Source organism: Mauremys mutica, chromosome 5, assembly GCF_020497125.1.
Source record: "Mauremys mutica isolate MM-2020 ecotype Southern chromosome 5, ASM2049712v1, whole genome shotgun sequence".
Taxonomy (NCBI): domain Eukaryota; kingdom Metazoa; phylum Chordata; order Testudines; family Geoemydidae; genus Mauremys; species Mauremys mutica.
The window spans coordinates 108204175-108227200 of record NC_059076.1 but is presented as its reverse complement, the minus strand read 5'-3'; the positions used below and the strand labels follow the sequence as shown (position 1 = coordinate 108227200).

The window sequence follows — 23026 nt, the reverse complement described above, 5'->3', positions numbered from 1 at the left end:
GTTTAATTCTTTAGACATTCTTTGAACTTGGTAGATCAAAAGCTATGTGTAACACATTAAATTTGTTAAGAAAATGCGGTGGTTCCTAGCATCAGTGTTTTTAAGATAATGAAGTATGAAGATACTATGTTACAAGAAGTCATCAGAAAATACAACTTATCTGTTGGTTCTACTGCATTTCAAATAATGACATAGCATAGTTCTGATAAAGGTTTCAGGACTTTCAGATGAGTTTCAGATATGCCAAAATTACTATTTCTAAGTATAATTAAATACACATACTTAAAATGCAAAGTGTTTTTATATATACATTGCCTTCCAATTTAGGAGCTCAAACTGCCATACAAACGATAATAAATTAAGCTTCACAGATCTGAGAGTGTTAAGTAAACATTATAATCCCCATTTTATAAGTGGGGGAACTAAGGCAGAAAAGTTAAGTGACTTTCCCATGATTGCACAGCTGAGAAGAAAACTTGTCTCTTGACTCCCATTCATGTGCTGTAATCTCTGGACCAACTGCTGTGTTATGTTCATTATAATCATTATTATTATAAATGAGGAAGGATCAGTCTTTTGGTTAAAGCTCTAGACTAGAAGTCAGGAGTTCTGAGTTCAGTTTCTATTTCTGCCACAGACTTCTTGTGTTACCTTTGGCAAGTTAGTGAACCTTTCCGTTCTCCATCTGTAAAACAGATATAATACTTCCTGTTGTCCACTCTGTGCTGGTCTTGTCTATTTTAGATTGCAAGCTCTTTGGAGTAGAGCCTGTCTCATTGTGCATAGCATGATGGAGCTCTCATTGCAGTTAGGGCTGGTAGACATCTGCTAGTGCACAATCTTTTGACAACCACATCAGATTGCTGTGGTAACACGTTGTACAGACAGTACAATTCTATGAGAACTTGATTTTGTTTAAAGAAAAATTTTAACTTGAAATCAGCCTGAGTCCTTCGGCCTGTTTTAGTGGATTTTAATCACCTTTTCATATTTTAAAATTTTTCTTTTTCACTTTGCTTTGTGAAAGACCCACACAGACAAGAGAAATTGACTAACTAGCAAAAAGCCTAAGTTCTGCAAACAGTTATTCACATGCTTAACTTTAAGTATGTGAATGGTCCCACTGATTTTAAACAGGACTATTTTTATGCTTGGCGCATGCATAAATATTTGTAAGACTGGGGCCTGTAACAGGGTGGCTTGCCCCTTTAAGAGCTAGAGGCCTGGGGCCAGCCAACTCTAGTTACTAAGGAAGTACATCTGAGCAGGAATCAGGTGATTTCTTCTATAAAGAGTAGCAGGAAGCTGCAGAGAAGTGGGGATGCTCAGGGAAGCCAGAGTGGAATACAGAGGCCGTTAGGAATGAGTAGGCTCCAAGAGAGAGACCTGGGATTTGGGAGTGAGTCTGTAGACAGGAAAAGCCTAGGAGGATCCCTGATAAGAGAGTAAATAGATGGACTTGAAGAGACTTTATTTTTATTTGTTTTTGATAAAACCAGACCCCCAAGGAGGGGTGGAATTGGCTGGAAAGAAAGCAGATTCCACGGGAGTAAAAAAAGACTGCAGCCAGGTAGGGCTGAGAATAGCTTGCCAAGGCAGGGAAGAGCTGCAAAGCGCAGACTCATGGGGAGAAGAAAAACCCCAGGACTGAGTTTTGCTTTTTGTCTTATGTCAATAAATTGCATGCTGGGAGAAGGGGCATTATTGAACAAAAAAGCCTTTGAAGTTTATTTGAGAAGTCTATTTAAGGGGAATCTGAGGCAGGCTTGTTTGTAGCGCAACCTCAGACCACAAGAGGATGACCCATTGGCAAAGTGTGTCTGCCTGTACAAGGGGAAACAGTGAAACAGACAAACTGCTTTCAAATGCACAAAATAAACTGAAAAGATAGGGATATTTTTTCTTAAATCCTTCTGTTTTATGGTAAATGTAGTTCATTGTTTGTAATAGCAGTAACAAAAAATTCAGACAGTGATTTTGAATTTGACTGTGTTCCTTAATTAGATTACAGTGTCTGCTTCAAAATAGTGGCTTTAAACATGAATAGTAAAACTTTTTGTCCAAAGCTTTTTTTTTTTTAAAGCACAATTAGTACATACCTTGAATCATTTACATTTTGTGAACATTTTATGTCTGAACTTCTTTAAAGGAAATATTTAACAAAATTCTGATTTATTACTTTTATTTGCCCTTTATTGGAAAGAAAAATGAAAATATATTTTCCCCTGAGCTATTTTCAATTAACATGAAATGGACATGGTATTTTTCCTAGTTTCAGAATTTCCTAGTTTTAATTGGTCCCTCAGTTTATGGAATTGGTTTAATTGAGCATGCTATTCTTCCCACCCTCATGTTAATACTCATATGAAAAGAACAGCCACTATTTCCCACCACTTTCTTATTTTCTTGCATGCTGCCACTTGCAAATGTTTTCTCCAGACTTACTCGTAAGGCCACTACCTATTCACTCTTCAGGTCCCTTGCTTGAAAGAACCACTTCTGCTGCAGCACTTACAAGAAATCAGCCAGCGAATGTTGTCTAGGGCCTTTATCATTCAAGCTGTTTGAATGTGTCCCACTGAAGCTAGAAGGGTTCTGTGGAAGGGAAGGAGCTGAGGGCAGCTGGATTATTTAAAAATCCTTGTAAAACCATAATCCTTGTAAAGCCATATTCACTTGGTGACATCATGGCAGAGGTAAGTTTTAAGGAGGGAGTTAAAAGAGGAGAAAGTGGCTTTGTGGATTTTTGCAGAGAGCTCGTCCCACTCATAGGGGGCAACATGGGCAAAAGCAGAAGAGTGATTCCTTCCTGGACACTTCCTCTTTGGTGCACCCCAGTATATTCTCCACAGACTTTAAGGAGTAACCAGGTGATTTAAGATGAACATGGAAAAGTCTGAACCTTTCTTCAATATGATCTTCTTTTGACATTTATACTATTTTTAGACTGGCTTTTTGTGGGTTTAAATATTTGGATATTCATATTGTATCCAAATGCCTGACTTAGTTCTAACTGATATTAACATTACTAATATTAAACAAGATTTGATGGGACCCATAAAAACAGAAGTGCATGAAAATAAAAGGTGGTGGAGAGAAGAATCAGAACAGTTCTTTCAGAACTTTCAAGCAGGCTTGGCTCTAGAGAGAGCAAAAGTTTGGAAGACTGAGATATTCCAATTTTGTCCAAACTCTTCCCTTCATTCTCATTTTTTGTGTGTCCCCTAACATACAACTAAGCAATAATATTGTATTATGTGGATCCTCATGCATCTTCCCTAGGTTTTTTTACTTGTTTTATGGAGGAAATTTAGGATGAACAATGGAATGTATCTCTTGACAGTAGGGGGAAGGATATTTCAAATGGTATTTGCAGGCAATATGAACCTCTTTTTATAATTTTTCCTTCTTTTCACTAATATGCCCTCCTATGTAGCTATCAGCATTTATTTTACTTATAAGTATAAATCAGGGCTTTATTTCAGACTGAAGAATGATTAATAATATTTATTTCATTTTAGGACATTTTGTACTACGAACAGCTTAAGTCCAATGTGATTCAGCATGATCTTTTAGTGGACAGCCTGATTTACAAAGTGAGTAATTCATTTATTAGTGAGTATTTACTGATCAAAGCAATAACTCTGTATAAAGAAAACACAAATGTTCTGGTTATGTGGAGCATGGGAATAAAGTGTGCTCATCTTTGAGTGTCCCCTACATATTCCCATTCATGGGATGTGCTGCCTGCTGCAGACTGGATGGTGCAAATATCTTGTAGCAGTGCTCTTTGGAGTTCACATCTCCCTCTTATCCCTCCCTCAGTGTTTCTGAATGTTCTAAGGGTAAGGCTCTGAAAGGAGGTGTGGTGCTCTGTGCTGCCTCATTTCCTTCCAACTGCAGGAGCGGGAAGATGTGAACCTCTCCAGATGCTTTGAATCCAGATCCTTCTCTCAATAAGATTTTAGTACCTTAGTCTAGTCTAGCTTTAGCGTTAGTACAGTTAGTATTAGTTATAGGATATATTTAGTTAATAGTAGTTAGCTCTTTGATTCTGACTTCTGGTTCCATGGTGGATCCAAAGTTGAAATAACCAGATTTTAAGTGTGTGTGTGTGTGTGTGTGTGATTGATATCATGTGGTCTTTCCAGCATCAGATGCTCACACTAGTTGTTTAGATGGCATGCCTGGATGAAGGCCACTCTTCTTCAAGATGCTCAAACTTCAGCACCTTTACCCTGTGAGCACGTAAGGAGCAGCAGAATAGCCACAAGCCTTACTGTCACAAGAAGCACCGCCTGCGAAGCCTGTCTGCTCCAACTCTGCTAAAGAATCCAAGCTTAAGGACAGGAAACTGATATAATGCCTGGAACCTTCCAGACCTTGCAGTGCAAAAGGCACTGGTCTCTGAGCTGGGCTCTGGTTCCAAGGCATTATCAGTATCTAGCTTTGAAGCACTTAAAACCTTGATTGGTTGTGGCCTCTGACATGAAAGCGAAGCCACATTAGATCCAGTAAACCTTGGTTCCAAGAAAGAAAATATCAAGGCTAAGCATGCTTCAAAGGCTGACACAGAGCCACATGCTGGGGATTCCTAGATCTATCTGAGCAAGATCAGAGCCTAACTGTTCTGAAGCCAAAGAGAACAAATGATCCATAACGGAGAAAACCTCTCCCAAAGGATCTCTCCTCAGTTCAGAGGGTTGCATTGGATCTGAAAAAACTTCTGTAACTCTAGTTGCTAGTACATCTGGTTCCTATGGCTCAGGTGCACATAGAGCCACAGTTGGAGTGTTTCCCAGATCTGAATGATTCATCTCATATGGGAGAGAAGAAGAAAGCTATTGTGAGTCATCCTTCTACACCAGATGAGAGGAAGAGATTGAGGGATCTATCTTGGTATTCCCTAAGAGTCAGCCAGGTTCCCCTCTGCACCATTGTACTCCATTGTTTAGAATAGATGCCAGGATCAGTTATTTTGCCAATAGTGTGATTGTCAGATCTGAGATCATATCCACAATCAGAAGAAGAATTGGATCACATCAGTAACTCTAATGTTCCACTGAGCTTTCAGTCACAAAAACCTGACTATACAACTAGATATGATCTGTGTGGATAATCTTGTCCTATGAGATGTTGCCATAGTTGGGTTAGTGGCAGTTGCGTTGTGTGGCCATATTGCCTATTGCCTAGGCATCACAGAGACCTTCTCAGCCTTACCAGCATAGGCACTCATCTCAGACTAGAGGTAGGAAAAGGTTCAGACCTCAGATCCGAGACTCTTGGATCCAGTTTTTGTATCTACTTACAGAGAGCACTTTCCCACTATAGTGCTGGATGCTTTATCTGAAGAAGAGAAGCCTGTAATTCAAATGGAATATCAGCAGTTATAACCAGAGCTTGAGAATGATTCTTCTCCTGATGCGAATGTTGGTAATGCTGCAGTCTCTTTACCTTTGGAGCATTTGCAATTTAATTATCTCATGGGTAGAATGGTTACAATATTAACGCTCCTGTCAGTTGTTTTAGAGGAGACTTCTCACCTAGTTTTTGATATTTTCGGTTCTAATTCAGTGTGTAAGGTGTGTCTCCCAGTTTTAGATAAGACTATCCTGCCTGACCCCCTGGATACATACTTGGGAAGCTAGCACAAGGCGCTGACCTTCCACCATAATCATGCTGTTATTTTTAGTCTGCTAGCTCTGGCAGAACTACCAATGCTCAGTTGGAGGAGGGTGCCGCTAGGAGGCTTGTAAGGCAGAGATGCTCCCAGGGAACACAGCAATAGAATCCTCAGGAAAAGGAATTTATTGAGGGACTTCCTAGATAGCTGCAGAAGGCCCAGCCTGTGAGGAGCTGCATGCTGCCAGGTGAGGATTTGTATTCAACACAAAAGCCCTGCAGAGGCCTTAGTTACAGGGAAGGCATCATCCAGAGTGCCTTGTGGGTAATGAGCCTGGGCATGGGTTTGCTAGACTCAGGTGGGACTAATAAACTCAGATGGAGTTTGCCTCCCTGCTAAGAAGCTTGGGTGAAAGTCTTTCTTATGTGTCTGCTGAACTTTCTGTTAATAAATCAGACCCTCAGAAGGTGTCCGGAGACAGGGGTGGATGGGGGCGCTGTGAACCTAATTAATTTATTGACAACCTAATCTGGGAAATTAAGGCAGGGTACACCTGCACTGCTGCGCCTGGACACAAGGAGCCACACAGGCATGGCACACATCTTTTATAGACGTACTTGACTTGCACAGTGGTTACCTCTCTAGCATGTCCAGAAATGTTCTGATTGGTGAAATATGTAAGGTTGCTACTTTGAGGCTCTAGTCACACCTTTCCAAAATACTATTCATTAGATTGGATGCTCAGTTCAGCAGGGCCATACAATCCTTATTCAGTTAGGACACTGAATCCCACCATCCAGTCATGGGGTGCTGGTTGCCAAACTATCCCATGACTCAGTATATGCAGAGGACACTTGAAGAAGAAATGGCGATTACTTACTTTGTAACTGGAATTCTTTGAGAGGGACGCTGCACATTCCCACTCCCTGCCCACCTTCCCCTCTTCTTCAGAGTGCTAATGAAATATTGACTCTGCCGCGGGCTAGAAGGAACTGAGACGGGACACCATGCCCCCTTTTATAGCCTCGCTCTCAGAATGCTCACAAACATTGAGGGGAGGGGTAGGAGCAGCAGTAGGGATGTGTGAGCACCCAACAGGCACTGGTGTGAGAAGTTTCCACAGTCCAAGTTGCACCAGCCAATGCATCCCATGAGTGTGAATGTGTGAAGTCCATCTTCAGGTATTCCCGTTACAAGTAAGTAACCTCTTTTTAGCATGAATGACAATTGTAAAATCCAGTCATTATTTAAAAATCCCCACAAGAACACAGAGAATTTGTCTGCAGGATTGAGCCCTAAACTGCTGGTGTTTGGGGTGGGTAGTTAATGAGGACTCAAGGATGCTTTTTGTTTGATGCTGGTCTGAATAAACACCAAGGGCAGAGCTTTTCGTTTCCGAGTTTTAGTCCAGAATATGATTGTAATCAAACCATTGTAGTGTTTTGTGTTGTAATTATAAATATGAAGTCTGTGTATGAGTATGACATCAGCTGATAAGTGACAGGAAACTCACTAATGCTGAAACAATGTCCTTAACCACTATGCTGCGTCTAGATTCTGCAGGCATCACCCAAATTAAAAAATTATCTTTCAGTGCCAAACTGCTGTGTTTTTTTTAAATTTTAGGATGTAAAGCTGACAGCAAGCAATGATGACTACTATTTTGTATTTGAGGATTATTTATATCAGGTAAGTAGCTAGTTCTCCTTTAGAAAAGATGAAAGTATGTATTTGTTGGACTGTAACATCTTTGGAGGAGGAACGAACTGTGTTTTTGTACATGTTTGAACTGCACCTAGCATAATGGGGCCCCTAATTGAAGGCTGAAGATGCTACTGCAATACAAAGAATAAATAATATCACTTACTTTATATAACTAATATCCAGAAACCTTTATGCTGTAGAAAGACCAGGGTCACTCACTCTCCTATGTCAATGCCCTTGACTTTCTGAAGTCCCTTGTATTATCTAATAGAATATTTCTGAATTTGAACAAGACTAGTCTAGAAGCTGAGCAAGACACTTGGATGGGAGTGTATTGGAGGAGAAAAAGACTTATTCAGAAGCCCCCAAATTGGAAATGATTCTACCTTTTGTTTTTTCAATACAACAACATAAAAGAGATGAAGCCAGCCTGTTCTTTATTTTTCCAGTAGTTATAAGCTTTTCTTTTCTTTTTTTTTTAAAGTAGCGTTGAAGGGCACACAAATTGACTAAGTCTTGAGAAGAATAGTCAAAATCTTAGTTTAAAAATAAAAATGTTGCTTGACAATGGCCTACTGTAATGGGTAATGAAGTGGTTAAATATTTTAAAAATAAAAAACATAGTAATTATAAATATAGTATTGTGTGGATATAGCAATGTCATTTTCATCATTTCTAACATTATTTCTAGCAAATAATTTCTAGTTAATTTACATGGAATTATCTACATTACTTCCCTTTAAATCTTTTTAAATGGAAGGAGATTACATTCATGAATTTCCTAATGTGTATTTGATTGCAGTGTCAACATAAACGTCATGGAGCAAACTTACCATTTTCACAGCACTTTCAGCTTGATTAGTCACAGTTGTTAGGGTGGGCTTGTTTAATTTTGTTTTTTATAGCTACATGAAACTAAATATGTGCCTTTTTGAAGAATGTGCCCTATGTAAATCTGTGCTTAGGGTCTGGAGGAAAAAATAACCAAGAAACTGTGCTTAATGCTGCTTGTAGAAAATATATACATTTGTAATTTAAATATATTTATTTAAATATATCTGTATATATAAAACTTTACACATTTCTTTTTAGTGTCCATTTGAAATTATATCTCTATTTAATCTCAATTAAAAGTACAATTACAGTTTTCAAATAAAAATATATGTGAATTAAAATGTGATTTATACTCTGAAAAGAGACTTCATAAAAATGACATTCCAGGTATCCATATTTATTCAGTCTCAAATACTTCAGACTCCTAAACAGAGAAAAATATACATAGAAGATAATTTTTCTGTCAGTCTTAGCATCTCAGGTTGGGAGCTGAAATCAAACTGTTCTTTTGGCTCAATAAATATGTTACAGTTAGTAGTTATCTGACAGTCATGAAGAAGAAAGAATAATTTTTTGTATTGGCTCTACAGTGATGACAGACATAAAAGCTTGTCTCTATCAGTGCTGGGAAGTTTGTCACTCATTGACATAGGACAGCAAATATGCTAAATCTGATGACATTTTTGCATAGTCATTTCTCAGTACATAGCCACATTTGAAGGTTTTCCTTTCAACATTTAAGTCTTGAGTAATAAAGATGAATGTGACTGTAGGAATTCAAAGAAACAAAAACCTCAGAAAGTATTTGATTTTAGCCACATAATCTCCAATGACTTCAAAACCAGTCACCTAGCTAAATCCATGTGTGCTCTTTTAAAAAGTGCAGAGCTAAATTTGATTTTAAGATTCGAAAAACAACGCTAAACGTCTGATTACTCCTTCTGTCGAATTCCATTTAGTACTTTATTCCATTCTGCAAAATGGTTTGTAAAAGAAGTATATCTCCTAAAGACAGCCTTCATTTCCTACCTAATCTTCAGCTTCAACTAGTTCTCAGATTGTTTCATTCTGTAGACCACCAAGAAGGGGCTCCACAAACCAGTTTAAAAATCACTCTGCTATGGCATATTATTTGCTGATTCCAAATAAGTGAGAGGGATAAGTGGTTAAGTAAGAGAATTTGAACACTGAAAATTACAGCTTAAAAGGGATGTAGGAATCAGTTGTCTGTCTAGTCTTTCATTTTTTGGCAGAATTAGTTATTCTGAGATTGCAAACTCTTTGGGGAAAGGATGATGTCTACCTCTTAGGTTTGTATGGCACCAAAAGTGGGGCCCTGATCCTGTCTGGAGCATCTGGGCTTATGATAATATAAAGATTAAATACACCTCTACCCCGATATAACGTGGTCCTCAGGAGCCAAAAAATCTCACCGCCTTATCCACCTCTATCTCGATATAACGCGACCCGATATAACACGAATTCGGATATAACAGTAAAGCAGTGCTCGGGGGGCGGGGCTGCGCAATCGGTGGATCAAAGCAACTTCAATATAACACAGTTTCACCTATAACGCGGTAAGATTTTTTTGGCTCCCGCAGACAGCTTTATATCGAAGTAGAGGTGTAGGTGAAATCGTATTATATCGGGTTTGGTCCAGTACGGCGTACCGGCAAGAGCCAGTACGCCATGCCGGAATGGACCGGCTTCCTTGGCAGTGATTTAAAGGGCCCGGTGCTCCAGCCACTGCGGGGAGCCCCGGGCCCCTTAAATCACCGCCAGAACTCTGGCAGCAGGGCTCAGGTGGCGCTTTAAAGGGCCTGGGGCTCACCGCTGCTTTACCGCATTATATCCGAATTCGTGTTCTATCGGGTCGCGTTCTGTTGGGGTAGAGGTGTAATAATCATCATCATCATCATCATCATAATTAATAATATTGAGTTGTACCGTTGGTTCTCATTTAGTCATAAATAGGGGTCTACTTAAATTGTGGTGCAATCACATATTTTTCGCAGGTTGGTAACAGCATAAACAGACATTTGCTATTTATGCTGTGACCAGCCTACAAAAAATGTGTGATTTCTCTGCAGCATTTCTCAGACTGAGGACCCTGACCCAAAAGAGGATGGCAAGCCTATTTGGGGTTGCGGTATTGCCATCCTTACTTCTCTGCTGTTGCTGGCGGTGGCGCTGCCTCAAGCTGGGCCGCGGGAGAAGCTGCTATCTGCTCCGCTTTCAGAGCGGGGTGGCCGGAGAGTGGAGGCTGCTGGCCAGGTGCCCCGCTCACCAGCAGCAGCACAGAAGTGTAGGATTGCATATTACTTCTGTACAGCCGTTGGCAGTGGTGCTGCCTTCAGAGCTGGGTGCCTGGCCAGCTGCCATCGCTCTCCACTCTGCCTTCAGAACTGGGTAGCCGGATACCAGTTTCACAAGGGAGACCAGATTTCACAGTCCATGACCTGACTTTCACAGCCACGAATTTGGTAGGCCCCTAGTCATAAATAATCCTTTGTGTGAAGAATACAGTGAGATAAAGTTGATCATTTTCAGTTATTTGCATTAGTGTGATTTCTGTATTACATTTTTACCACTTTATAACTCTCCTACATTATAATTCAGCTCCATTGACATCCATTGTAAAATTCCTCTTTATCACATGCCCTATGATTTTATTACTTTAGGTTTATCCTTTGAATTTAGTGGTTATACTATCAGTCCAAAATTAAGAAGAAAATTAAACACCCCTCGTTAGTTTGTCAAATATTTGTATACTTTAAAAAGAGCTTGTGTTATCATGGTTTTCTTTTGGCTTTATTTCTTTTGTCTGTGAGACACAGTATTAATAGATTTTAATGCCAGAAGGGGCCATTATGATCTTCTGGTCTGACTCCCTACAGAACACAGCCCAAAGTACCTCACCTAGTAATTTCCATAGCAAGCCATAACTTTGTTTGAGCTATTGCATACTTTTTAGAAAGATATCCAGTCTTGATTTAAAAACTTCCAGACACGAGAATTCCTAAGACAGGGCTGCAGATAAATGTTAGATTCTTTTTCCTACTGGGGAACATTGTTTATTTCCTTTTTCGATTAGTCTCTCCCACAGCAGTTAACATATACTAAGTATTAACTTTGCCTGTGTATGGTTACAGTTTGAAGATGATTGTGAGTTACTCAATAATAATATTTAATTTAGAATATTTAAGATAGATTGTTTATTTTTAAAAAGATGTTTAAATATGAGAAATAGTTTGGGATTCAAAAACGGTAAAATGTTATCACATAAAGAATATTATCTGTTTTCAAATAGAAGTGCAAGTTGTTTGCAAAAGTCACAATTTTGCATGTTTTGTTTTTGACCAATTTATTTGAAAACTATTCACAATAATTTATTCAAAGAAAAAAACAGTTTATTTTGTTAAACAGAAAATATGTAATGAAACAGCACTACAACATTTAAAACATTTTTTATCTTTTTTTAAAATTTTAGTCCAGATTAAAAATATTCCCCTATTAGAAACTATATTAAAGAATGTTTAAAGTTGCAGAGAGAAGCACTCAAGTCAAGAAACAGCAAACTCAACTTTAACTCTGCCACCTTGTGTATGTTTATGATGGTTCAATCTTTGATTGCATGATAACATTCAGATCTTGAAATATATAACTTAATATGACACAATTTTTCTATAACTTCAGATTCATATATTTCATCTTTTATTATTGTTATACCTAGAGTGACCAGAGAGCAAGTGTGAAAAATAGGGACGGGGGTGGAGGGTAATTGGCGACTATATAATAAAAAGCCCCAAATATCAGGACTGTTCTTATAAAATCGGGACACCTGGTCACCCTAGTTATACCCATTCCAGGATTTCCTTCTTCAGAATCTAGAATGATCTCCCATGTACAGATATATTTGTGTTCTTATCCTCAACTATTAAACACTAAATATGCTTTTTGACGGTGGCTGATATAGTGCTGTCTTCCTAATCTGGTATTTTCCCATTGTGTTGTTTCATAATAAAGTGAATGTTGAGAATATACAATATCAAGATGTTCTGTAAAGGCTCTGTGTCTGATGGAGAATGTTAGGAACTGCACATACACAAAAATGCACATTCTTCATTTGTTTATGCAGTTAGTATGATGGCCGTCAATCATGGTAATTGGGTATTGAAATGGCCTGCTAGACATGTAAATGGTCAGTTACATGCATACATATAACTGCATACACAAATGGTTTACACACACATCTTGGCATACACTGGTCTGAAAATACAAACCTAGAAATCTTGGATCATAATGTGTTTCAAAAATTAAAATAGTCTCGTAAGAGTTTTTTCGCTATTAACTCTATAGCATTCAATACGGAAGATCTTAAAATGAAAACAGCCAGTGCATAATTTTGTGTTTGACCCTGTTTTTTGTTCATCGAGCAAGTCAGCTGATGTTTTTTTACTTTGCTTTCTGCAGGTACTACTCTGTTTTTCCCGAGATACATCAGTACTGGAGCACTTTTCTTACAATAGCGCTACTCCACCCAAATCATACATACGAGGTAAAGAAAAAGTATTGTGTAAGATAATATGAAGAGTAGGGTTGATTGCAGCATGTAGTATACCAAAAAAGCAAATCTCTGTGGACTTAATTTATGTATATTACATATGCACACAAAAAGTACATTAGATGAACATAGTTAAGATCACAAAGTCAAACACTCAGAATTAGGAAATGTCAGAATTAAGATTGCCTATGTATGTGCATTATGAAACAGTCTTTAATTACATGATCATATACTATTTTTTCCACAGAACCCCTGCCTTATTCAGTTTACAGAATGAGCCAACTGAGGCAGGGAAAATACTATAATTATACCTCTACCCCGATATAACACGGTCCTCGGGAGACAAAAAATCTCACCGTGTTATAGGTGAGACCGCGTTATATCAAACTTGCTTTGCCCTCCCCCGTTCCTTGTTCCCTGACCGCCCCCTCCCTAATCACCCCCAGGACCTCACCCCTACCCAACCCCCCTGTCCCCTGACTGCTCTGACCCCTATCCACCCTCTCGCCCCCTGACAGGCACTCACCGGCAGTGGCGGGAAGCAGAGCAGTGCGGCCCTAGTCCGCTCCACTCCGCCAGATCCCAGCTGCGGCACTCCGCTTCCCGCCATCGGTGAGTGAAGGGAGGTTGGGGAAAGGATACCCCCCGCACTCACCTGTGGCGGGAAGCGGAGCGACGTGGCCCCAGCCCACTCCACTTTCCTTGCCCCGGCCCCAGCCGTGTCGCTGGAGGGCGGCTGGGGAAAGGTCCTGCACTCACCTGCCCGGCGGGAAGTGGAGCGCCACGGCTGGGAGCTAGCGGAGTGGAGCTGGCTGAGGCTGGGCTGCTCCATTTCCCGCTGGGCAGGTGAGTGCGGGTAGGTTGGGGAAAGGACGCCCTTCCTTACTCACCTGCGGCAGGAAGTGGAGCACTGCAGCTGGGAGCTGGTGGAGTGGAGTGGGCTTGGGCTGGGGCCGGGCTGCTCCGCTTCTGCCACTGCTGATGAGTGCGGGGGGGATCCCTTCGCCCAAGCCCCCTCCCCCAAGTGACATGGCTGGGGCCGGGGTAAGGGAAGCAGAGTGGGCTGCTCCCAGCCCCCCGCTAATCCTCTGGGCCACTCAGGGACTGCGTGGTCTCCAAAAGTGCCTTCCCACAGCTCCTGCCCCCCAGACCCTGTGCGAGGAGGAAGCCCTGACCGCTCCTGAGACCCTCTGCCCCTTATCAAACCCTTCAGCCCTGGCCTGGTCTGGCACCCTTAACACGCTGCTCAGAGTAGCATGTCAGAGCTTTACCGTGTTATATGCGAACCCCCGTTATATCAGGTCATGTTATATCAGGATATTTATTTGTTTGTTTTACTGGTATTAGCACATAGGGTCTCCAGTTGTGGACCACGACACCATTGCGCTAGGTGCTGTAGAAACACAGAACAAAAAAGCATTATCTGTCTGTCCCAATGAGTTTACAGTCTGACAGACAACAGGTGGATATAGGCAGACCAAAGGGTGAGTACAAAGAAATAATGAGACAATATTGATCAGCAGGATAGTCTGCAGTCTCAGCATACCAGCAGTGTAGCTTTTGTCAATTTTACATAGGCCTATTGACAAAGGAGAGTTTTATGGAGGGTTCTGGAAGAAGCTAATGTTAGTTTTGAAGATATTACAGGGAATTTCTCCCAGGCGTGAGGGTCAGCATTAGAGAAAGCATGAAATATATGATCATGTAATTGAAGACTATCTAATAATGAATACACATATGCACGGGCAATCTTAATTCTCGTGTTTCCTGATTTTGGAGTTCTTTACCTTAATATTATTTTAACTTAGGGTTTTTTTGTGTGTAATTTCCTAGGTTTTTAAAAAAAGCAAACTGAAAAAACAAATTCCATCATATGTCATCATATTGACACCTACAGGGGTCATCAGCAGGGTTGGAACCTTGAGATCCACTATATAGACCTCTGCCACTTGAGCTAATGGAGTAACTGATTGCAGTAGCAGGTTGTCATCCTCTGTGTGGACAAGTACTATGGGGGATGGGACATTTTGTCAGGATTTTCACTGATATTTGCTGACAGCAGAGGACTCAGGAATCTGCGTTCCATTCCAGGCTCTGGAGAGGAGTGTGTTCTTCTATGTGTTTCCCCACCCCAAACTTGACCCCTTGCCTCATCCCCTGCAACCTATCTCTTCCCCACCCCCGGCTCCTTGTCCCTGTCCTAATCTCTTTGTCCATCATATCCTACCCTTACCCTCTGCACTTTCTGTCCCACTCACAGTCTCTTGTCCAGCTCTTCATCTAATATGCGGGGTGTGGGCTCTGGGAGGGAGTTTGGGTGTGGGAGGGGTCTCAGGGCAGGGGGTTGGGGTGCATGAGGGATTTCGGGGTGCTGGGTATGGGGGGTGCTCACCTCGAGCGGCTCCTCGCAAGCAGTGACCTGTCCCTGCTGTTCCTAGGTGGAGGTGCAGTTAGGCGGCTCTGCACGCTGCCTCCTTGCCAATGGGAGCTCAGAGCCAGCACTTGGGGTGGGGTGGGCCGGCACCCTCTGCCACACCCAAACTCCCTCCCTGTTAATTAACTGGAATTTTTCACTTACTGGTGCTCCCCTCCCCCCCATTCCTCCAACATGCCACATAAAAAAGCTTTACTGTATACAGACAGTAAATGGTGTAAAGTTTTATTGACATAAGTTTGGGATAATTAGCTATATTACTCATGAATGGAGAAGTCATGAGCAAGTTACTTTAGATACTCTAAATGAGTGCCAATAAAATCCTACCCTGTCAAACTATCGTGTATTCTGTATATGCTCCTTACTTTATAAAAGAAAGTCTCCCATTGACTTTAATAGAGCCACGATTTCACCGCTTGAGTTTAACTGCATGGTACTTGGAAGGACAGAATAATATAACAAATACATTTTATAAACCTATGAAACTTTTGTCCAAATATCTCTGGGCCGTCACGTGCCAGGGGGGCCCAGAGCAAGTGGTGTATGTAGTCTTGGAAAGAGAAGACTCCCAGCTTTCCAAATCGTATACTCTCATTGTTAGTACATTCATGAGATACTAGATTAAAGTTACCATTGGAGCAAAACTGAATGTTGACCATTTTGGATTTCCATTCAGTGTAATTTTATTGAGAAACTCCACCGTTTGGTGAAGGATGAGAGAGTTTCTTAGCAGAGTCATTTTAAAAAATGGCATATGTTTGAACCTACTTAGAAGTTTAGAACAGGTTCTAGTTCCAATGAATTAGTGGACAGAATGGACATGATACTGCAGCTTATAATAAGTCCCTGAAAGTTATCCCATGTAGATCACCATTATGTATGTGTTGTGTATGATTGTATATTTTATATGTGTGTGTATATAATCTCAGTATATTCAAATAGCCATATTTTAATGTATTTGCGGTTAAATTTCTTCTTTATATGATAATATTACATCTAAAAATCAGATTAATTGTAACTAAGTCCTCCATTAAGTAGACAAACTTTCTCTTCCCACAGGATTTATGCCTGTGTGTATACAGTTGGCCACAGTTAAATAGGGAAGTTTTTGATCCAGTTCTATTGGTTCCCTAGTACCGTAGAACCTCAGAATTATGAACACCAGAGTTACAAACTGACAGGTTAACCGCACACCTCATTTGGAACTGGAACTATGCAATCAGGCCGTAGCAGAGACCACCAAAAAAAAAGAAAAAAAAAAAGTAAATACAGTACATCCACTGTGTTAAACATAAACAACTAAAAAAATAAAGGGAAAGTTTTTTAAAAATTTTTTTTGACAAAGTAAGGAAACTGTTTCTGTGCTTATTTCATTTGAATTAAGATGGTTAAAAGCAGCATTTTTCTTCTGCATAATAAAGTTTCAAAGCTGTATTAAGTCAATGTTCAGTTGTAAACTTTTGAAAGAACAGCCATAACATTTTGTTCAGAGTTACAAACGTTACAGAGTTATGAACAACCTCCTTTCCCAAGGTGTTCGTAATTCTGAGGTTCTACTGTACAGGAAACTATATAATGTGACACAGATTTTCTTGGTTTCCTGCTGGATTTGACAATATCTCTCTCTGTCACCTCCAGGATCCTACTTTATAACATTTTGCAAAATGCAAAGAACAAGAGATGAAAACGTATAATATTCAAAGAGATCCTTTTTCTTATCATAACAAGTAATCATTTATTAAGATTTTTAAACCATGAATTTAAATAACTTATATATCTGTTCTAGTTGAATGTTCTCTGTTATCTTAAAACTATAGAAAAGAAATTAAAAACCTCTTAAAATAGGTGCAGTTGTGTTTAAGAAAAGCTCTGAAGTATGCCTCAAAATTGATGATTGATATTTTTATTGTGGGCCTAAAAATAATTTTGTATAGTATTAGCACATACTCATTTTGCAGAGAAATAGAAGAAAATGTTTGTTCATTTTTTGTTGTTGGCACTGATATTAGATTTGAAAAAAGGGCTTGTTGGAGCAATAGGGATTTTAAGATTTGAAAGAAAAATAGGTAAAGTAATTCAGTTCTGGTACCTCTCCACTCTTCCAGTGATTCAGCCTTAATGCAACAATTTCCTTTTCCTCTTACTAACATTTCTGCACCTTACTAAGTGCTATTCCTATGCACAGAACATTCTCCCTGTTCTGGTCTGCCAAGGCACTCTCCTTTTCATTTAAATCCCTTCTGAAAACTCACTTTTGTCTGCAAGGCCCACGAGTGAGTCAGTTATACTCTTTTATTAATTTTTATTTAACGAAACACAAAACGTAACAATCCTATTATTGAACTCCTCCTTATCCTTCATCTCCCTTCTATTGTTTGTCAATCTCCTTTGTTGCGTCACGTCTGCGTTTTACATTTGAGGAACACTTCATCTACTTTTACTATATGACTCGTGTAAAAAGATTTGCATGCTTGTGGTCAATATAAAATGATAAAAAAATCATCATTAATGAACTTTTTTAATGATATTATTGAAAAGTAAATAAAGTTCATGTTTCTAAATAGACTTTTTTACCATTTGAGTGTGTTTAAACCCATGTCTGCTCATTCACAGGAAAACTTGGCATGGAAGAATATGCAGTTTTTTATCCACCAAATGGTAAGAGTTATACTATTGCCTCCTCTGGTGGAAGATGGGAAAATTACTACTTTTTGCAATGTAAAAATAAGCTAAACTTAACAAATAAGCAGAATAAGAGTGAACCTTAGCCAGTAGTATAATGAAATTAGAGCTATTGGGCTAGAACCTTACACTGAGTTATGTTGCATTGTGTCACTGCAAACCCAGGTTAATTCTAGCTTTATTAGCCACTTGAGCATTCTCTGTGTGGGGGAATATTCTGATGGCATAGGGTCGGGATAGCAGCTCATATTTCAGTCTTCTTGATTCTTGCTTAGGGGACCTGACTGGAACACCACGTAATCCAGCTAATCCCCAGCTGCTCAGCACCCCTAGAAAGCATGCCTTTGAGATGCCAATGTTAGGCTTCCGCTTTTGAACATTTGGTCTTGATTTTTAGACACGAATGTATGAATATATTTATCACATTGATGCTATTAATGTTCCCCTTATTGCTGCTGTTATAATCTTTTTTTCTCACTGGTCATTTTGTCCACATCAACTCCCCTCCCTTTTGACTCGTGCTGCTGGCTTTTCATTGCCCTTTATATCAAGTTCATGCTCTTTGTCCTTGCTTTCAAGGTCCTACGTCACTGATCTTGGGTCTGTATCTCTAACCTTGTCTCCCTTTGCGTCTTCTCCATTCCAGCAATGATGCCAGTCTTGGCACATCCTCTGTCCCATTCTCCCACCTCTGTCTCCATGTATTCTTTTATGCAGCCCCCTAAGAATGAAGCATCCTCCTTAGACCATTTGCCAAACACTTCCCTCTCCTCATTCAAATCCTCTCTGAACACTCATTTCAGCCATGTCACCTATGGGAAGTGAGATGATTTGGAAAAGAGAGGAAAACAGACAACACAACTGCCAAGATGTCTACATGTCTTTACTGGGTACTGCATTAACTCATTATTGTAACTCTCCCTGTTCCATCCTTCTTGTCAGTGTATGGCCCTTGCTGGTTGTGTCTTATCTGAAGTTGGGCCCTGATTTCATGAAAGCACATAAGCGCATGCTTAAAGTTAAATATGTGCTTATGTTCTTTGCTAAATCAGGTCCTTAATCTGATCTTACAGGTGCATAAGGACATGCTTAACTTTAACCATGTGAGTAGTTCCACTGAAATCAGTGGCAATACCCCTGTTTAAATTAAGCATGTGTGTGTTTGCAAGATCAGGGTGTAAGACTCTAAGCTCCTCAGGATATGGAATATGTCTTTAGTTGTTCCTGTGAAGCACAAAGCTCAGTTTAGGAATTTGAAAAAGCAATAAAGATTAATACTTATATGGATAAATAGATAAAAATAAAAGGATAAAAGAACCTTCCTTATTTTGTAGGTGTAATTCCTTTTCACGGCTTTTCAATGTATGGTAAGTATGACTTTCAAATATTACTATTTTAAGTAATAATTCCGCATAGTTTTTGTAAATAAACCACAGTTTATATCACACCATCCACATATTTTTGGTAAACTGTAAACTATTCTTTTATGCATTTTAAACATTTATGTATTCCACGTGTTTGTGTATCCAAGGTGTGTATGCATAATTAGAAAAATGTCCAGACTGATCTCATTTGCTCTTGTTGTAACTTGCTAACGTGGGAGTTCCTATACAGAGAACTATTATTGGAGCAGCTGATCTCTAGGTCAGAAGCTAGCTTCATTCATGGTAATTGAATTTCAGTGTACACAAATGGGAAGAGAGGATGTCTTGCCAGACTGCGTTATCTTTGTGCTGCAAATAGGCAAGAAATGTGTGTGAAGAGTGGTTTCTTATAAAAGTGAATTGTATGTAAAAGGCCCACTGACATAAGCACGTGGCTGGGACAGGTAGTGAGTGGCATCATATAATGGAATGTTCATGACTTACTGCTAAGAGGAAAATTACAAAAATGTCTTTTGTGAATACAATGAATAATTCACAAAACATTAGCAGCTTGTTAATACTGGATGGTTTGGGCTCTTTCCCTTTACTGCATTAGTATGTCTTCTCTGGAAATCCTGATTTTTTTTAAAAAAAAGTTTAGATTAAATGAACATGTCATTATGCCAACAAGACTTCCAGAAACAAATAAATTCTGTATTTTGTGAAAAATCCTTTAACACTCAGAACTGACAAGGCAGCTGGTACAAATGTACTAATTAAAACTGGTCCTGCCTCAGATGATGATGGAATGTTTTTGTTTGGTTAAGTTTCTGCTTTTTCTGATAACTTTCAATAGCTTTTTTGTTGTGAAGAGCATAGGTAGCCTGGGAAGTCAGAATAGGAGAGAACCACAAGAAGTACTACTCCTACTTAGTAACTTGCATTCCCTACCATTAACAATACAGATTTAATCATTATTCTCTCCACTGTTTGAGCTACAAAAGATGGAGTGTCACTTGAGTATGGAATCCAGTTTGAACCCTGGTTGGCATAGAGAATCTGGGTCTTCTAAGTACTGAACTGCTTGGTTACAAACTCCTCCTAACTTCCTCACAGTTGATAATGTTGAAGTCACAGCCAGGAGTCCTTCACTTTCTCTACCTAACTGGAGGTTTGTTTTTAAAACTGGCTCTTAAAATGACTTAATGTTTAGAGTTGAAACTACCCTTTAGAAATCTACCCAGCTTAGTTTAATTAGATAGCAATTTTTTGAATCAGCTGGTATTTAAAGGACTTCATAATGGTTGCCCAGTAAATGTAAATTTTCATCCAGATGTTAGAGTGAGTATGCAACTGTCCACGTATCCTTTGACTGATCTTACTTATATGGTCTCCATAACTGAAGTATCTGAGTACCTCATTGTCTTTTGTGCATTTACCCTCACAGCACCCCTGTGAGGTAGGGAAGTGCTATTATTCCCATTTTACAGATGGGGAACTGAGTCCAAGAGAGACAAAGTAACTTTCCAGCGTACACAGGAAGTCTGTAGTGGAGTACGAAATTGAATCCAGGTCTCCTGAGTCTCAGTCTAGCACCCGAACCACTGGACTATCCATCCTCAAAACATATTTTTGATGCTCATGCAGGGCTGCGTCTATGGAATAGGCAGGATCCAGTTCGTTCTGCCTCTTGAAATCTATAGGGTTGTAACCTGGACTACAACATTCACCTTTGCTTGTCATTTCTTTTAATTATAGGATCTAATATTAAAAATAAATATACCTTTCTAAATAAATCAGAACTAATTTATAAATTTATTATTCTAAAGAGATTATTGGCTTGTTTTTCCTCCTACTTCATGCACTTGCTCATTGAACTATTTTAACAGTTTACAGCATTGAGTCAATTAAATTCTTTTATCATTTCAGTTGCTCCACTTTGTTTTCTGTACCATGAACCTTCCAAATTGTATCAGATATTCCGTGAGATGTATGTGCGTTTTTTCTTCAGACTCCATTCCATCTCTTCTCATCCTTCTGTAAGTTCATTAGGAAATAACACCCAATCAGTCTATATTTCTATTTGTTATTGAACAATAATGCATAGTAGCATGATTTTATTTTCTTAAGTATACATGGCTGAGTTATGTCCCTTTAACTATGATAAAAATGTCACACATGGCTGAAGTAACATTATATAGCTGTATTTGAAATCCTATAATTTATACCTCAATACTAGTAAAATTCTCTGGCAAAGACACATTTAATAATACAGTGGTCACGCTGTCAGGCTTTGGGGGGGAGCCTCAATTCAGAACAGCACTTATGCATGTGTTTAAGTGCCTTCCTGAATGAGGCCAGTTAGCTGTGTGTGTGATAGAGGTAGTAGAGGATGGACTTCAGTGTTCTTTGACTCTGTATAGAATTACATTGGACACCTCTATTATTAAGACTCTTATGAGACTTGAGCACTATAATTTATAGGTTTAGTCATTACTAGTCATTTTCAAAGGGGTCTCAGCTTAGCCCCTATTTACTCATGCATCTTTGTGTATAAACTTATTTGAATGCACTTTTTTAAGCACTGTCATATGCAGGTGATGGAATTTGTGTGAATTCTATCACTTGCACGTACAAGTGTTTGTGCATGCAGAGTTGTTTCAAAAGTTGACTTGCATTTGTATAAAGTTTTGGTTGCCTTATTTTTTGTTTATGCTGTTCACAGTATTAACTATTAAAGTATAACATATTTTTCTTTTCTATTTCATATAAAATCTGGTGGTTAATTGCATTTTGATAAAATACTTTTATTTAAAAGAAAATGGTATTCATTTAGCTAAGCATACGATTTTGAAAATTCCCATGATTACAAGTTCTTCTTGCCCTACATAAGCTATAGAAAATGTTTTAAACTGACAGGTGTTTTTTCCATTAAGAGGTTTTATAAATGAAGAGAGCAATCATATTTCCAGTTATGTAAAAATGTATTATGAATTATGTGAACAGCACAGAAGAATGTCCTATAAAATTAAAATATGAGGGCAATGCTTACTCTTGGGAATACCACTTAGTACTGTGAATAGTCACATTGATGGTCAAATAAATAAACAAACATCACAGTGGTAGATATTCTGTTTGGTAACAAACATTTACAGGACTGGGCCTATGCTTTGGGATATTAGCAGCATAATACTCCAGCGTATGGGAATGTATGCTAGTTTCATGATTTTTAAAAGGAATTTTTAAAAAGGAGAAACTCTTTAAATGTTATTCCACAGTTTAGATCATTTAACTTGTCCTTGTTTGTAATAATTTGATTTGTCACTTTTTCTGATTATAAAAGATAATTCAAAAAGCACTGTTTTTGTCAGTGACCAGGTGTAGTGTAACTGGAGTCTAATTTATCAGACTAAAACTAAGACCACGTAGGTTGTATACTACTGGACCTTTAATAGACTTAGAGACAGATTTTTAAAAGATATTTAGGCACCTAAAATACAGGTAAGTGCCTAGGTGGGATTTTCAAAAGTACCTAGACACCTGACAACTATTGAAGTCAATGGAACCTAGTTTTCTTCTTCGAGTGCTTGCTCATATCCATTCCATGTAGGTGTGCGCGCACCGCGTGCACATTCGTCGGAAGATTTTTACCTTAGCAACCCCGGTGGGTCGGCTGGGTCGCCCCCTGGAGTGGCGCTGCCATGGCGCCGGATATATACCCCTGCCGACCTGACTGCTCCTCAGTTCCTTCTTACCGCCCGTGTCGGTCGTTGGAACAGTGGAGCGCGGCTTAGCTGTCCTCCACTTCCCTAGCTACTCAT

General features: G+C 39.3%; 1 protein-coding gene across 6 annotated transcripts in view; it reads left to right on the top strand.

The window, feature by feature from the left end:
- Positions 1-23026, top strand: part of TBC1D19 (TBC1 domain family member 19) — a 99572-nt gene that overhangs the window by 63369 nt on the left and 13177 nt on the right. For 5 of the 6 annotated variants that reach the window (XM_045019758.1, XM_045019760.1, XR_006579980.1 and 2 more), the window contains exons 12-18: positions 3522-3596; positions 7250-7312; positions 12635-12719; positions 17773-17817; positions 18645-18731; positions 19176-19208; positions 21135-21244. In XM_045019758.1, coding sequence (XP_044875693.1) covers positions 3522-3596; positions 7250-7312; positions 12635-12719; positions 17773-17817; positions 18645-18731; positions 19176-19208; positions 21135-21244 — 498 coding nt within the window. The remainder of the gene's footprint in view (positions 1-3521; positions 3597-7249; positions 7313-12634; positions 12720-17772; positions 17818-18644; positions 18732-19175; positions 19209-21134; positions 21245-23026) is intronic. The other variant, XM_045019759.1, reaches the window with a different exon arrangement.